The sequence below is a fragment of the Chaetodon trifascialis genome, chromosome 1, assembly GCF_039877785.1.
Source record: "Chaetodon trifascialis isolate fChaTrf1 chromosome 1, fChaTrf1.hap1, whole genome shotgun sequence".
Lineage (NCBI taxonomy): Eukaryota > Metazoa > Chordata > Actinopteri > Chaetodontiformes > Chaetodontidae > Chaetodon > Chaetodon trifascialis.
In genome coordinates, this window is record NC_092056.1 from 6,930,865 (window position 1) to 6,948,849 (window position 17,985).

The following is a 17,985-nucleotide window of genomic DNA, read 5'->3' on the forward strand; positions in this document are numbered from 1 at the left end:
GTGAACAGCTGCACCCAGTCTGGGTGTAACTCACTGCAACAATCCAGCATTTTTTCACAGGCACAAAAAGGGAGCAACAGAGCCCCTAAATGTATGCAAAGCACCACTAAATAACATCAGAATTTACTGTCTGTATTCCTGAACACTTGTGACAGCCACAACGCATCTCTCAGCATGTGACGCAGGCCAGCTGAAACCCTCTTTGTTGGCTAAATCCAGTGTGAAAATTACCCTAATGTTTTGAGAGTTGGAAGGGGTTGGCATGGGGCCCATGCTTTAGTAGAGTATGCTTAGCATTGGTGACTAGCTCGGGCCCCGAGGTTTGTGGCTTTTTAAGTGAGCTCATTGATTGAACTGGTAAAAGAATCACATTGGCTGCAATAAGAGGTTCATAAAGCAAAGATCGGCACCTGGCTTTTCTGGGAGAATGGAGTTAAGATCTTATTTTTGGCCATGTCTTGATTTTTGGTGGCAATTTTTCTTTATTTAATTAGACCATTATTAATGTAGAAGCATTGTATTCTTTCATTGCAGTCCATTAAATGTACCCCAGATCACCTCATTTTTATCGCTTTTGACAGGTCATTAATAGGTAATGAGCAAGAGTTTCAATTTCCTTTTCAGGAGTGCATGTTTTATTTAACCTTTTGATATAAAACATGCATAATGTAAATTCGCCTGAAAAGAGACACTTGCTCTTCTGTGTCCCATCCAATGACCAATTGAATTGTCTAAATGTAGCATTTTGTTTCTCTCTTTGTACTCACATGTAACACAACAAACCATGCAGTTATTTTATTGGTTTAGAGTTTGCATACAGATATGTGTCTTCCAAACACAGCAAACTGTACAAGAACTGCAGCAATTAGTTGACTGATTGATTAATTTTAGACTGTTGGTTGGACAAATATTTTTTCATAACTTTTGAACACTTAATAAACTAGACAATCGATTAATCAAGAAAAATCTGCAGATTGCAGCCCGAAACTCTAACTTAAATTAACCTTAAAACGACTTGTCTTGAATCTGAAAATGTGTGCACCACACTGCGTATGGTTTATGTGTCAACAAGCAGAGGCGGAGTTGATGTAGTATTTAATAAGAAGTGACCACATTTAATCAGTTCGCTCCATCTCTGCAAGAAGAAATCTCAATTAAACAAGCTCTTCACTTTGCAGAATTCTTGGATGTTGCTGTGGGCATCAGATGGTCAATGATGGCTGGCACCGTGGCGGCATCAGTGGTGTGATCATTCAGTGTTTGGCCAGTCATTGACTCCCCAGAGAAAATGGATGTATTATGAATGCCCAGCAGATGGGTAACCATCTCTCTTTTTACCCCGGCTACAAGTCCTGATAGATGGCTGCTTGTGTCGGGATGGCAGCAAATGAGGAGCGACTAAAATATTTAATGACCTAATATAATTCTCAGTCAAGCCGCCGTAAAAGAAATATCCTCAGCCTAATGTTCAAAATGTATTCACAGGAGAGAGCCATAAAGTTGATGTTCGTGATTCATAGGCGAGGTGTCAACCTCTTGCTTAAGAAAGGTCGATTAAATGGGACAATATGTAGAGGCTATGAAAATGGTGTCAGTGCAGTGCTAAGCTTTGAGAGCTCATGCTAAGCCACCTTGCAGAGGAGCTGGAGTTCTCCTTGGCTTTCATTGCCCTTGATTACACATCCTTAAGAGATTATACTCATAACTCATACTTTGCGCTGGTTCAACTTTAGAAATTAAACTTCTTCAAACATTCTTCAAAAGTCTCTCGAGAAAGAAGCTCTCCATCATCCGGTCTGGTTGCGGTTTCTTTTATTTTTCATTACTGTATTTTAGCAAATAAGTTGTTTTGTGTTAACTATAGTTTATACCATGCCACAGAAGGTACTTATTGCTGATGTAATATCAGAACACCTCCCTCACAGTCCATTTTTAGCAACACCTGTGTTTGGATAAACACTTTCTGAAGATCAGGACTGATTTGAATAAAACAAGACGAAGCTGAAATGTCTTTAACATATTGTCTTAATCAAATAAAAATACAGTAAGCTGACAAAAATGATCACAGTCATTTGAACTTTGTTTTAAAAGATCTGTCAATATGCAGGATTTTCTCCGGGGCATTGATTAGCAGAGCTGCTAATCAGTCACCTGCTGAGCTAAATCAGACAGGTCCTGATGCAGTGTCATTGTCAGTGTAGTGACCAGATGATGGTCTCAACAGTCACCTCATTTATTAAACACATGGTGTTTGCTGTTTGTTTTTCCTGAAGCGTAATAGGTTTGGTGTCACTCTCAGTTGCCAATTTATTAGGTACACTTTGCTAAAAACTAATGCAGTCTAATACAACAGTCGTGCAATTAATCCAACATTCATGAAAGTTATACTGTTCAGTTTCTGTTGAGACTGTTGTCCATTCAACTGTTTTTGACCATCTGACTTTGGTGTCTGCATAAGTTGATACCTGTGCAGCGTCTTAGCCAAGATGCTGCCTTAAGCAAGACAACGCTCCATCCAGCTGTTCAGACAGGAGATATTGAGACTGAAGTGTTGCTTGGAAAGTGCCTTGATGGCACGAGTGGTGCAGGATGAGCTCCAGGAAGAATGAGCTGCTCCAGGGTGTCTTTTACTCTCATTTTGTAATTCTCACCATCTGCCTGCAGCACACCTGCTTCAGAAAGCATCAGTACACCCATGCAGTAGCCAGGGAATATTGATTAAGACTACTGACATTTCTGCTTCCTTTTCACTGTGTCTGGGTACAACGTGTGCCATCTTTCAGATCAGGGCAGGTCACACACTCACTCAAAAACCTCCCTTTTTCTCATCAGAGCGTAATTATGTCAGAAATATTTAAGAAAATGCTCATTTGGTTTGTTTCTCAGACCTTTTACAGAGTAGATCGCATATGCAGATTGTAGCTACACGTTTTTAAGATAAATGATCTTTTAGGATTTTTGCTTCTTTAGCCAGTGTTGGAGTACGGTAAATCTGCCAACAGAAGAGGGCTGGAAAGCTGGCATGTCTGCCTCTTCTGATACTTGATACGTGTTTATAGCAGACAAGCTGTGGTCTGTTAATGATGGATAGACAGTTTGGGTTCAGCTGGGCATCGGCACTCTGTAATCTTTCACTATTATGTTCTTCAGATCCGTTTTCAACCTGTACTTGAGTGAGAGAAGACTGAAGAGCAACATTAAGTTTAGATATTGATTTAGGATTATTAAAGTGCAGACAAATGGTGCTTTTGACTTATTTAACTAATTCCTAATTGGATTGCATGATATTGTAATGTTTTCCGGTTGTTTTGTCCATTTGACATTCTCCTATTCGTAGTCTTCTTCCCTCTGTCTCTTTTTCTCTTCATGCATTGTAAAACTGCAGCGGGCCCTGCAATGACAGAAGGAGCCAAGCTGGTTTTATTTCTACAATATCTAATTTAAGTGCTTTGTCAATAAGCACATTTCATAAAAAAAATCAATATGCTCTCTTTGATATGGCAAGTCAGCACCTTCTTTAGTTTAATGGCCTGTTTCAACAGGGTCTAGAAATACATTGGTGAGATTAATTGCAGTGTAAAGTATCCATGTCACTCTCTGCATATTTGCACTGATAGATTGGCTTTACATTAATGACCCTGCTGTCGGAAAGCCTATAAATTCATCATGGCTACAATTACAAATATGTGTTTGTTTCCTTATCTTAATTTATAGAGTTTCGGTGTCAAAGTCGATGGGGCATTGATTTAAGGTTATAATTAGCCACAGTGAAAAAGAATTACAACGGTTAATAATTTTGTTTTTGAGTTTGTTTGTATTGAAAAGCCTGCTTAGTGAGCAGGAGCGATCAATCATAATTTACCTCCGGAAACATTTAGCCTTTTAAAGGATTTCATGCGAGAATGTTTAGACCGAGATGCAGGAGGAATTCATTCTTGCATGATTATCAACCAATCAGAAACGGTCACTAATATGAGCTAAGCCCGCCACTCTCTCATCAATGTGAGTTACAGTTAAAAGAATCGTCGATACATGATTACAGATGCACAATCAAACAGCGTAAGCAAAACCAGGAAACGACATATCTATGCATATGTGCTTGTCTGTGTATGTTCGTATTCAGACACATCTGCAGGTGTGCTCTTGTACATCAAGCATGCAGAGTTACAGATTTGTATGCATGTTATTTCACTGTACCTATTAAAAATAACGGTAAGCACAATAATTGAATTCCACTTTCTCTTCTGTCACATATAGCTGCTGTGAGGCAACTGCGAGCGGAAAAGGACCAGAAGAACCAGCTGTGGAAAGACGCTGTGGTGAATGTCAACAGGATGTCCAGCCAGTTGGCCGTTTCTTTGTGAATGGATTAGAGGTCGGTATGAATATCATTACAGTCCTCCATTCAGGGCGGCATACCCTCATGTTCAAGGTCCTCACGTCCATTAGCATAAACAGAATCAGGACCAAGCTCAGACACTGGGTATTTTTAAATGAAATAACACTGTATATGCAGCGCAACCTCTTCTGCATCCCGGTTTGTGCCGACTTCATTACTTGGACAAATGAAATGATAAATTTCTGCATACTCTTATATCTACTGTGAAAAACGGCTCAGTCTTGCTCGTATGATGAAATTATGAAGCGTAGCAGTTACAAGTCCCGCTAAGCTCTGCATCCCTGCTCTTCATCACTGAGTCATCTTTGATAGCATGAGGAAAGTTGGAGCCCTTTGAACTAGCTGTCGGTTCATTAGCTTGTATAACACGGGTAATTGTGTGTCTGCATGAAGAGAATCTGCTGGATTGGAGACACTGACGTACACCTCCATACTGCTGTTATAATTTCTGGATAATTGCACACTGCTTCATACCAAAGCTAATATTGGAGACAGTTTTGTCACATGGGCAATGTGATATAATCATTTGTGTTATCTGGTCTTTGGGTATACAGCAGTGTTTGTTGGACAATTCATAATCATGCTATAGAAGATAATTCTGTGCCAATGCTAATGATGCCATTTGGCTAGTTGCACAACTTGTTAGTTGTTTGGTAAATATTAAGCTCACGAAGAAGAAATCAGGGAGATGCTAAATGCAAGGAACCAAAAAAATAAAAGATTTGACTCAATATTTGCAAAAAAAAGCAGCCAATTACAGGCACAAAGATCACAAAGTATACCTGGAAGGACTCCCAACATGTTTCAGGCCTCCTTGCTTTTACTCTCACTGTGAGGAAAAGAAAATGAGGACAAAATCTGATTGTGTAATTTGTTCTAACTGCAAGATACTTGAATCATTTTGTGGTGTTTTTGTTTTGACTCCACAGTTTGTTCAATTGTACTCACAGTGATTAGGCTGCAGGCTTCCTGTCTAATTCATTAACTGACAAAAACATGAGAGGCAACGTCATTAGGACTGAGAAGCCTGAAAACAGTACATCAACACATACATACAGGTGGTCATATAAGTCATTACCAACATTACCCTTAAAGTTAGTGAATTACTCTGCTTGGTGAACATTCAAATTATTATTTTATATATATATATATATATATATATATATATATATATATATATATATATATATATATATATATATATATATATATATATATATATATATATATATATATATATATATATATATATATATATATATATATATATATATATATATATATATATATATATATATATATATATATATATATATATATATACACACACACACACACACACACACACACACACACACACACACACACACACACACACAGTATATGTATCTGAGCTAAGACAGTTAGCATGCATGGACTATTAAACCCCACATCACAGCTGATGTACGGTGCCAGTTTCCCCCGACTGTTAGAGTTTACATGGTTCAGACTCTTGAAGACCGTGTGCACTAAATCCAACCATAGCATGATGTGTTTCTTAGCTGTAAAGTCCTTTCCTTTGCCACTCCCTGTTTCTGAGATCCACATTTGTTTTTATGACGTTGTAGGACAAGCAGCTGGCCTGACCTGCCTCTAAAGTGACGCATAAAGGACTTGCTTGTATATTTTTCTCTTGTCTCCCCTCCATTTGATTAGGAGTTTGTTTAATCCCTCAGTGGGGCTCAGTTATAAGCTTTTTGGTAATGACTTGCTTAATCCTCCTACTGGAGATAAAACACACAGGCGCATTAACTTCAAAGCTTACTTCTCGGGTGCCTCTAAACAAAGTCTTATTATTGAGCACTGATCCAAGTTTACTGGTCGATCTGTTGTGTTGGTGTAGGCTTGTCTGTCCGGTGGCAGTACTTTATTTGCAGGCCTGGAGTAACACCAAGGTTTTGGTCTCAAGTGCGTGTTTTACAGTTAAATGGTGACCAGATGGATCGCACTCGAAACCATCGCAGTGTTGCCAAATCTGTAACTGTGTCAGCCAGAGCTGCAACAACTCCTCAATAATTCGACTGACAGGAAATGAACTGGAATGTATTTATTGCATTATTGGTTTAGAATTTTCTGATGTTTTTCAAGCACATGTGCTCTGGTTCCAGTTTCAGATTTGCTGGTTTTCTTTGTCTTATGTGATAGTAAACTGAATATTTTTGCATTTGGGGCTGTTGAGCAGCAGGACGCGTAGAGGCCACATTGGGCTTCAGGAAATGGTGATTTTTCTTTATTTTACAGCCTTGTATAGAACAAATGATTAATGACCTAATCAAAAAGATATTCAGAGGATTAATTTATTACGGAAAAGTTGAGTTGCAGCCTTGGTGTCACTAGATTTGGTGGCTTTCAAGACCCCTTTAGCTAACTTATTTTAAAACAGCCTAATAACAAATCTAGTGGCAGACGTTAGCGACAGAACGACCGGCAGTTTTCCTTGAAGTCTACAGCACTGCCTCATGAATATGCAGGCTGTCTGTCTCTGCTCGCTGTGGTTGCGGCTCTGTGGTTTCATCTGCAGTCGGTGAGAGAGAGGTGGCCACGCAGAAACCAGGTAGCTGCAGATCCTGCTCCTTAGTCAAATTGTAATAGTTAATTGTTCTGATTACATGGAAGTGGAAGGTCCAGTTAACCTTACCATCTTTGCACTCCTTTAAAGGTTCAGCTGCCTCTTGTTAACAACTCGATAGCGGACCTCAGATCAGTGTTGACTTTGATATTAATGGCTCTGCCACAAAGATTACAACCCTTGATGAAACACGTGCTAATGATTTTCCTGTCATCCGACTGTTGTAGAAATTTAGTAAATCATGCCTGGAGGGGAGTGTTAACATATTTTGGTGTTGCTCAGAATGTGAGCGGTGCAACAGGTCAAAACAGACATTTATAGTCAGTCTACTGACATACTAAATGGTCTTGGAATAAAGAGATAAGCAATTTTTTGTTGTTGCCTTGAATTGTCAACAGTGTCATAATAAGGCTCAGAACCACAACAGACCCCACAATATACACACACACACACACACACACACACACACACACACACACACACACACACACACACACACACACACTGTCCCCGTTCCACAGGAACATGCCTCCCAGCTTCAACATAAGCTGATAATTTACAGGCAGTCTCAAACCTCTACCTTACTTCACCCATGGAGGAGAGCAGTGAAAATGTCAGAGTTTAGTTTGGGCTACAACACCTGCATCTCACACATACACCGGGCTTCTGCTCCAATCGCTCCCCAGGGGTGGCTCACGATTGCTCAGCTTTTATTGCTGTGATGACTGCTTGTGATTTTTGCACCGGAGGACAGCAGGAGAAGAAAAACAACTCCATTTTCCCATCCCTATGCTCAGTGCTGCAGCAGGTTTGACATGTTGTAAATGTTGTGCTTTCTGCACTGGGGACCAGGACAGAGATTAGCAGCTAGTTGACTTGAAGTGCATTTAGCAAGGTCACAGTGGTTTTTGCTCTTTTGATTTCACAAGATTTTTTAAAGACAACTCACCCTTTCTCATGGGTAACAAACAATTATAGTTTTAGGTGTTTGCTAGAATTTTCCCAGCCTTGTTGGCAGGGATTTGGGCAATGAAGACATCCAAATATTTGCGTGAATTAATACACATAGTTTCAAGTGAGGAAATCACTTGTTTCACATGATGAAGCAACTAGAGATACCTCACATGTTGTAGTCCATCACAATCAGCATTTGATGATCAGCAGAAGCAGCAGAAAAGCTGCGTATTATCAGACATGGGAGCTCCAGTCAGCAGTCAGCGCATATCATGAAGGACTTAGTCAGAGATCAAGAGGCGTTTACAAAGTCAGATGTAGCCTATCAGGGGTTTGTTGTTTGCATACTGTAAGTGGACCATTTTGTGATTGGTTACTCGTAAATATAATGCCTATTTATGATGCCTGATGATTATTATTTCCTCAATCGATCATTTGAAATATAAAACATCAGAAAACTGAGAAAATGTCAGTCCCAGTATTTCAGAGCCACAGGTGACGTCTCCACATGCCTCTTTTTGTCCAACCAGCAGCCCAAAACTCAACAATATTCATTACCATAGAAGCCGTCCCCATCGAATGTTTGCCACTTTTGGCAAAAACTCGAATTATCAATTATCAAAATAGATTTTAGATCTGTTGGTCAACCAATCTATGAATGAATTCATTCTTTCAGCCGTTCATACCACTTCTGTAGCTTCAGCTTCAGTATATAGCTGAATTGGGGCAATTTCTACTGATCAGTTAAGGTTAAGGAAGTAAAGTATTTCTGCTTTGTCCCTTAGCCTTCTGTCAGTAGCCCCCCTACAGAAAGTGTGCCAGGCCTGTAAATATGTAAAGGGCTGTCAATTTTCTGCTACTTGTAAATGGATCTATTGTTTATATAGGGATAAAATAATTAAGTGGCCTCAACTTCCTACACGTTCTTCGTGCTTATCTTAAGTGAGCAGAAAAGACACACTTGTAGTCACACATCTCCACGTTTTACCAACAATAACACAGAGACCTTGACATCGGGGCTGTTATATGATTACAAAACCTCACAAAACGCAGTCATCAATCTCATTCAAGAACATTCTTGGCAGCACTGACCCCAGAGCTGCTGTACTGTATAATGATTGCAGTGTTTGGATTTTTTTTTCTTGTTGGCTATAGTGCATCTCCTTTCTAAAATTACAGCCCTTGTGATTTGTGAAACAGTAAGTGGAATACGGGTGTTTGGGTGCACAAGGGGAGCTGGATTTGATTTAAAACAAACAAACAAACAAAAAAGCTTTGCAAGTGCCAAGTTTGATCATTGAGGTATTCATAAAGAATGATGCTGTAATATAAAAATGTAGCCCCAGCAAGTCTCTGCCTGTTATTTCAGGCACTTTTCAGCTTCCTGAGCATGTAAACTGAAAATCTGCTCTTGTTTTCTAGTGTCATTTTCCTTAATCTGTCAAGCATGGAAGACTTTGATCCTCCAACAGGATTGTCTTCCACCTCCTGTCCAGTTGCATCTGTCTTTTTTTCATATATTTTTTGTCAGTGTCATTTTCCTTGCAGATCAAAACCGTATTATCAGAGGGATTATATCTGTGCAGTGCTTCCTGAGTTGATCTGATAACCAGTGGATTACTCAAAAGTCGTCATACCTAAACGACAAAGCAAAAAAGATCCAACAATGACATCAAAAAATAATGAATAAAAGTACCTGGTTAAAGGTTAACAAAAGATTGTGGTTAAAGTTGAGGAAAGATTGACTTTATGGTGAAGAAATAAAGAAATAAAGTGGATGGTTAGTCCTGACTTCACGTACTTTGTACTCTCAACCATCCCCTCCTCCTTGCTACAAACAACTGATGGAGTCGTAGAATAAACAACCAGTGCTGCTGTTTTACTGGTGTGCAAATACTCCAAATACATGTAAGTGAGTGTGAGTTAAAATACACAGGCAGTGCAGCTATTATCTGAGCAACTAGCTAAATGTCGTTTGTTTGCCTTGTAATTAACTCATGCAAAGCAGCAGATGTTATTTAACAAACATCTTCATTTGTGGAGACACAGTGAGGAGGACATTGACAGCATTGTTACACTCGCTAAATGCTCAGTGGAAACGCAGTTTAGAGCGCATGGACACAAAATGTTGTTACTCTGTTTGGGGATTTGAATTCAGTTTCTATGTGTTTAGAAACATGGAGTTACATGGTGTTTGGATCTGTATTACACGTTTTCCACCATAAACAGTATGAAATATTCTACAGGGCTTGAACTAATATTGATAAGTAACAACATAAAAGAAGTTATGATCCAAGCTTCGGCTGCATTTACCTCACTGATGAAGAGTTGGCACCCTTTTCCAGACGGGGCTGGTTCAGGTCAGGTCTGAGGTGGGTTCACCTGCTGTCCCCTGAAGGCCTCCTGTTTTCCAAGTTCTTTTAACTGTGTCTTGAATGAGCTCTGTCACAATGAAACACGCTTGTGTGAAGTGTATCATGTCATCATCCTTTTTTCGTGTTGCTCATTTTTATCTGCTAATATTTTTAATTTAATGCAATGAAATATAGATTGAATAAAGTTTTGGTGTCAGGTTTGTTTAGCTTTTCTGACTTCTCTCTCAGCTTTGTCTTTGTCTTTCTCTTGAGTTTCTTCATCATGCTAGTCCATCTCTCCACTTAGTTTCAGGTTGTTTTCAGCCTCTAGAGCTACAGTAGTTTCAGCCACATAGCAAATCCAAATTTGTTTGTCAGATGTGACTGAGACAGAGTGATATTACCTGAATCAGAACGTTTCTGAACCACACACAGACTGCATCTTGTAACTTGCTTCCCTGTGACTTTAACTCTGCTTCCAGACTTCTTACTGATGCTGCATCAGGCTTTAAATTGCCTTCAAGAAATTGGATATGGCTTTACACGAATCGTCAGTGTGAGGCATTAGGATGCTCTCCGTACTACAGTTCTTAAGCCCATGTCTATCCACCTTGAGCTTGAGCTCAACACTAGCGACGAATCACTATAAAAAGAGCCAATTATTTATAGTGGGTTCCCCGGTCCTACTTATCTTTCAGGGCGCAGGCCCCTGGCCCTCTGCACCGCAGTATTCAGCATCGTCAGAGCTCCCATCAGCCCACTCTTTCATCGCTGCACCAGGCTGACATTTCTCTAAATATCAATGAAGAGTTTTTATGTATGGCAATAATTTATCAGGCGCAGCTTTCTTTCCACCGCTGACTGGAAGACAACAGCAAAAAGTTTTACACGAGAACCTTTCTTATGGATCAAAAATGATAAGTTGCGTATTGGAGGAAAAGATATTCTGTGCCTATTTTATTGGACATTTCTCAACCCCTTTATTACACACGCAGAGCCTAAATCCACTCTCTGGCTATTAAAGTTTTGCTCCTAAGCCTTTTATTGGGAGGCTGTTCTTCATCCTGTATAACTTTCCCTCCCTCAACATTTGCTTGATTAAGCACTCTGGCAGTCCACTTTCCTGTGTTTTAAGACTCATCTAAGGCATAAACTTTGTTGAAGAAACGGCTAGTGGTATAATTTGACTGCAATGTAGCACATTACTATTGTCCAATTGCTGCACATTAATTGAGCTGACCTTCAGTAGTGTGTCTAGTTTAAGCTGAAAAATTGAAAGGAACTTGGGGAGTAATGATTTTCCTCCTCTCCTTCCTCTGTCATTAGAGGACCTAACTCTGCTGTCACTGTAATAGTAAATTCTCTGAGCAGTAAGCTGTAATTAGTGTGGAGGAGGCGACCTCAGTATGTGTATTGATTTCTCACTGGTGTCGTGAATGTGCCTGATTTGCTCGGTTCATTGTTTGAGGTCTCCATTCTTATTGTGCGATCTCAAATGTTGTTGAACTGCTGTTGAAAACATTGCTGTGAGCATGGCAGGTCTCTGTAATAGCAAATCTTGACCCAAAGTGGTGTACAGAGTGTAATTACAATGAAAATAGATAAAAGTATAAATTGGAAAGGCACATAACATACAATCTGATCTCGTCTGAATATAAACGTGTGGTGACAGTAACCTTTGTGTGGACTGAAGACAAAAACATTTTCTTGAGGGCAAATGTCAATATACAACTTAATTGTGAGTAATAGTGTGAACCTTTCAAAGAGGGGTCTGGGGGGATTCAAGGGACATAAAGATGCAATATGGGCTGAGCTGGTCAGAGATAGAAACAACTGCCATTCCGTGCAAATCTCTAAAATTAAACTGATGGGAGGCCAGCGTCGAGGAGATACGGTTTGTCTTGCCAGAAGTAAAATGAGAGAAACGATGCCACTGTTGTCTCTGCAGTGAGTTTGTAGCTAGAGCCTTTTAGCATAGCTTAGCATAAAGGAGGCTGTCGGCTCCAGCCACATACTTGCCATGCAGACGTGACAGTGGTATCAGTGTTCTCATCTAACTCAGTAAGAGATAGAGGGGTTTGTCAGTGGGAATGAGGAACAGAAGTCACTTGAACGCCACGTAAAACAAGAAGCAAACAAAATTGACACACTGACAATCAAAGCACAATCCAGAGATTCTTGGTGGTCACAAAGCTCCGATCTTGCATGTGTGACCACACCAGTTTGCTTTTGTTTGGAGTCTACAGTCTTGATTACCAACCCGCTCTACATTTACCAACTCTGTCCTGTTTCTGTGCTTCTGACTCATCCGCAGCTCCTCAACAGACAAAAGTGATCAAAAATGTGTGTTTGACACAAATTACAACTTGTCATCTATTTAGGGGAAGTTGTTCCAAGCAGCGTTCTCTTGGGTAAGAGTGTAAGCATGCGGCTAAGCATGCTACATTAGATGTCCTCCTGTTCCTTTTGGTTGTATTGAAATGATCTTTGAATGATACCGACCTCATTTAATTGATATATTTGGTATGATCATTGGTGATACACTGTAAATCAACTGACATTTCATAGATCTAGAAAAGCAAACTTATTGTAAAAGAGCAGAACGCTTTCTCTTTCTCTTTGCAGACCAGAAACCTGGTTTCAGTCGCTATTTGGATTAGAGCTTTCCCCAGCCAGATTTCTCCTGGAGGAAGCTGATGTCTTGGTTATGTGTAGTCATAAATAAGTTTCTAACCAGCTTATTCGATGTAAACATGTGGGAGACAAAGACGTCAGAGAGGGACTGCTGTCAACAGAATTGCTGCAGCTTTAAATGAAAGGTCTCTACACGTAGAAATGTATCGTTGTTTTCAAAGTAATTTGAAAGAATGATTAAAACTGCAGTAGTCTCCAGATTAGTCCATTTCCACTGCTAAACATTTGACTGAGCACTGCGCATTCACAGACTGTCCTCACCACACCGTCCAAACGCTCAGAGAAAAAAATCTTGTAAAGCCGTGGCTGTAAATCAGGGGTAGAGGAGAAATCTTATTACTGACCTGCTGCATAAAGGCAGATTTTATAGTAACCAGGTGAATGCAGTTCATGTGAAAGTGTTGTAACCTGATTCCTCTCACTTGGTCTCTTGTAAATCAGATGTTATTCACTGACTGTATGCAGATTTGCATGTTTTTCACATCATCCTTTGCTCACGATTGATTCAGTCGTGTTTCACAGCAGGCTGTCAGTCTATAGTGCAGAGATTTGTCGGGTGTAAATTTCTTCACATGCCAATAGCAGCAAATCATTAATCATACATCTTTCTAATGTGTCCCTTGTGCTTGTGTCACGCAGGCAAGTTGTGACCATGCGCTGCCTGGCTGCTCGGGTGAACTACAAGACCCTCATCGTCATCTGCGCCCTCTTCACACTCATCACTGTGTTGCTATGGAACCGCTGCTCCAGTGACACCTCCCTGCGCTTCCTGCCCCGTGCTGCCTTGGTGGCTCCGAGTCCCAAGGTGGGGGATGCTAGCATCAGCAGCCAGCAACACCCCCCGCAGCCTCCGGAGCCCCCGCCTGTTGTCGGGGTCTCCGGCGGGATCAAGTATGAAGAAATCGACTGCCTGATCAACGATGAGTCTACTATCAAAGGCCGGCGAGAGGGCGGAGAGATCTACCTGCCCTTCAGCTGGATGGAAAAATACTTCGAGGTGTACGGCAAAGTGGTGCAGTACGACGGCTACGACCGGTTTGAGTTCCAGCACAGCTACTCAAAGGTTTACACGCAGCGTGAGCCCTACCACCCCGATGGAGTCTTCATGTCGTTTGAAGGATACAACGTGGAAGTCCGTGATCGTGTCAAGTGTATAAGCGGAGTGGAAGGTAAAGCACACAAAATCAAGTCACTGTGCATCTGAACATCCAGAAGGTGTGTTTAGATTCTAGAAAAACAAAAGTGAAAGGCGTCCAGGAAGGAATACAGGCCCTTCACAAAGTAGTAGCTGTGTGTAGCAAAGGTCAACAGTCGCATCTCACTGGAAAAAAGACCAAAAAATGAGAAACTCTTTGGATGGATAAAGAATCAATGTGTTACATGTTCAAAAGGTGACAAAGTGTGGAAAAATGTGACAGAAACATTGAACGTCACATCTTTCACGTCACGTTACCTTTTGCACAAGTAATAAACTCAAGACTCTACAGTTCATGGAGCATAAAATATCTGCAAATACACACAGTCAGTTTACAGCACAAAATGCACGTACGCTTACTACGATGATAAACTTTGATGTCGTATTTAGGTATTTAATAAACCCCACGTCACTGAGAAATATATGATTTACTTAATGAGGCCTGTCTCAGCAGAGCGATGCGTCGTCAAGTCTCTGTTTGATCTGTGAGGAAGTGAATCGAGACTTGATTAACAAGATAGATCAAATTTCAAAAGCACATACTCAATCTCTGCCGCCCGTTCCCAGACGTTATTAGCCTTTCTTGAACACGGACGCCACCAAATGTGATTTGTGCCGAGCCAATTAAAAGATGATGTTTTCTTCGCTCAGACATGGTCTGTCAGCATTTCTTTGTATAGATATCCTGCTGGATGATTGTTAAATGAGTGTGTCCCTCACTCCCTTCACACTTTGAGTCCATCTTCAAAGTTATTTTCCTTCAGAGGTTTAAAATAATCACCAGGAATTATCAATAGCTTATTGTAAAAGCTATTAGTTCAAACCACGTTGTCGTCACTTGAAGAAGCGACCTGAAATCACAAAGCAGATATTCATTATTCTTCTTTTATTGTCAAATCCCTTGAACCACCACTAAAAAAAGGAGTCATCACAGCAGGAGCTCTAAAGATAGCGGCTGTTTCAAGTCCTTAAAAAGTTCCTCACCAATTCAAACATATCATTGTTATCAGTGACAATGATAAAGGCACAAAGGGTGTGATTCATTATTTGTCCACAGTCCTGAGTCCTTTTCCACTCTAGAAGTGAGCTTTTGTTTAGGTGGGGAGATGTAACAGAAGATGATACATTCACCAGTGGAGTGTCAGTTGCAGAGGTTGGCTTGATGAATAATGATAGCCAGTGTCTGTACGAGTAATTTGCCAGCAGTAAATGTAGTGCAGTATCCCACATTGGCATTTCTTCTTTTACATGGTGACACAAATCTGCTTTTCTGTTCATCACACAGTAGTTTTCTTTATTGTAAAATGTCCAAGAAGCATTGTTATCATTGTGTCGTGCACTCGTTCAGAGGCACTTCACAGTGCAGAGAATTCTGAATTATGAGGAAGGTCAGAGAGCCTGATAGCACATTTGGTTGATTTTCAGTAGACTGAACTGTTTTCTTTTTGTACCTCTCATTATTTTTTTTTTTGTCTCAACTGCAGCCCTGTCTAAAGACCTTTTTGGCTGACAAATTATGCTGCCCTTACCACAATTATGCCCCAGTACAACACATGTATTATGGGAGGGAACATATATATTGGAAAATGGGTCAGACAGGAATCGAGCCAAATCTGTTCGTACCTCTGGGCTGAGCAGCAGGGAGCCAAGTTATTCTCACTCTCCCATTTCCTGCAGACCGTGTCTTTTAGTACAGAATAGAGGAAACACATCTACACTCCCATAACCACACACTTGCTCACACACACGCAATTTACCAAGGTCCATTAATTAAGCCAAAGGCTCCGTGCTATTTAACACTCCACATGCACAAGCAAACACACCTCTCTTCAGCTTAGCATATTTTTATAGGTGAAAATAGCAGTTCATTAATTAGCCTGTCGCCGTGTGAGGTACTGCAGGGCTTAAACAAGGTCATGGGAGCATTTCTCTCCCAGCGCACTCTGCTAGCCATGGAAAAGTTATTTAACAGGATCCTCAGCAAAATTCAGCGAATGCTGTGATGGTCCTTTTACATCACTCTGGCTTCTGGCATGTTCAGTGGGGATGTGATTTGTGTCAGGAGTCAAAGTCTAGCATTTTCACTGATGTCTCAAGCTCAAGCAGGCACTCGCTTCTTTAAATTGTGTTACCACTGGGGATGAGATGATCTTTAGATTGAGAGCGGTTCAGATAAATCAGTCTTTGAATGCTAATATGTGCTCTCAATGTTTTTATTAGTCGACAGTCACACAAACGCAGTACTTTTAAGTGCCGTCACCATTCCTGTAGAGCTTGTGGTTTCGCAGTGGAGGGTTAGAAATTGAGGTCTTGCGTTTCCTTTTTGCACCAGAGCCTCCATGAGACAAAGAACAAAAGTTGAGAATAATGAAGCTCCAGCAGCCAGGCCACTGTCATTAGTGGAAGTAGTTAATCCTCCCTAATAACACCCTCTTACATCACGACCTGTCTCGGTTTTTGTGTCTCTGGCTTTTTCTTGAACCATCTTTGTCTTCGCTCCCTGTTCTATTGTAGACCGCTATCACTTCAGCATTTGCACAAACACACACGGTCCTGAAACGCGTCTAAAGCGTCGTATAACCTCTTAAGTGCTTGATACAACACACATACTCTCACTTATACTGTCTGTGCAGACACATAGGTGATACCTCTTAGCCCAACACCTGTTCACAATCAACCTGCTGCTTGTGCTTTCCAGTGAGGACAGAGGTGGACTTGGACGAATAGACTCTGAGTAGAATCCAGGACACCAGGCACAGCCAGGTTACGATGACTCCAAACTGTTTCATGCCAAAAATTAAATAAAATGAGTGGTTTAGGAGTCAGTGTGCAGGCAGGCTCTTTTCATCTGTGCTGTTTTCCAGTAGCCTTTCACCAACAACATGTGATTTGCATATAATTACACTGCTCTAACAGCTGTTTGCCAATTGTGTTCTGTAAAACATTTTGTAGCAGAAAGTGGTGTATCCAGCTAAATAGTTATAGTATTTCGTGGTGCACCTAACTGGCATACTCACCTTGCAAGGCAGCTGGACACAAATCACGAGATCAGGCAATCCCAGAATCCATCTTGCCTTGCTTCACATTATGAGTTTGTGGTCAAACCACAGTGATGTGGTTCTACGAGCAACGAGTGACAGCCTGGGACGGCTCCTAAAGAGGTTAGCGTAGATGCTGCTGTGTCATTAGTTATATTAGACCTTGAGAGTATTTCTTCACTGAAAGGGCAGAGAACAGCGCTGAGGGCTTTCCTCCACGGAAATGACGTTTTCGCTCTTCTCCCAAATGGCTTCCACAAGCAGAGAGAACTACTTTCTCCAAAAGTTTGCTTTGGTTCTGCACAGTGAGGTTTTGGGTCTTAGGTCTCAGTGGGTTCAGCACAACAATCGACCTCTTCGCACGACACATTGCAGTCATTTGGTTTGATCTTACAGTACCATTAAACACATTGCTTAACGGGGCTTTAATGTCTGCTCACATTCATCCAGACGTCTCAGTTTTGCTGATGTGCTAGAGGTCAAAAATGAAGCTAGTGATGAAAAAGGAGACAAAGGAGAAAAAGCATTGCCTAATGATAAGATGGTGCAGCACTTTTGCTGCTATATTAACTTCAGTCGGCTTAGAGCCTACTGTAATTGGCAGAAGACTTAGTTTTTCAGATTTCTTGAGAGTCCACTCTCTGGAGTCATGAAAGTATGTGGAGGCTTAACAGTCAATTCCACATGGATTACTTAGTGTTATTCAGTGAGTAGCACAGTGTTACAGTGTTAGGATTTTGACA

General features: G+C 40.8%; 1 protein-coding gene across 1 annotated transcript in view; it reads left to right on the forward strand.

Annotated features, from left to right (window-relative positions):
• Positions 1-17,985, forward strand: part of glceb (glucuronic acid epimerase b) — a 54,280-nt gene that overhangs the window by 20,653 nt on the left and 15,642 nt on the right. The window contains exons 2-3 of the mRNA XM_070970850.1: positions 4,258-4,375; positions 13,649-14,178. Coding sequence (XP_070826951.1) covers positions 13,662-14,178 — 517 coding nt within the window. The 5' untranslated portion in view covers positions 4,258-4,375; positions 13,649-13,661. The remainder of the gene's footprint in view (positions 1-4,257; positions 4,376-13,648; positions 14,179-17,985) is intronic.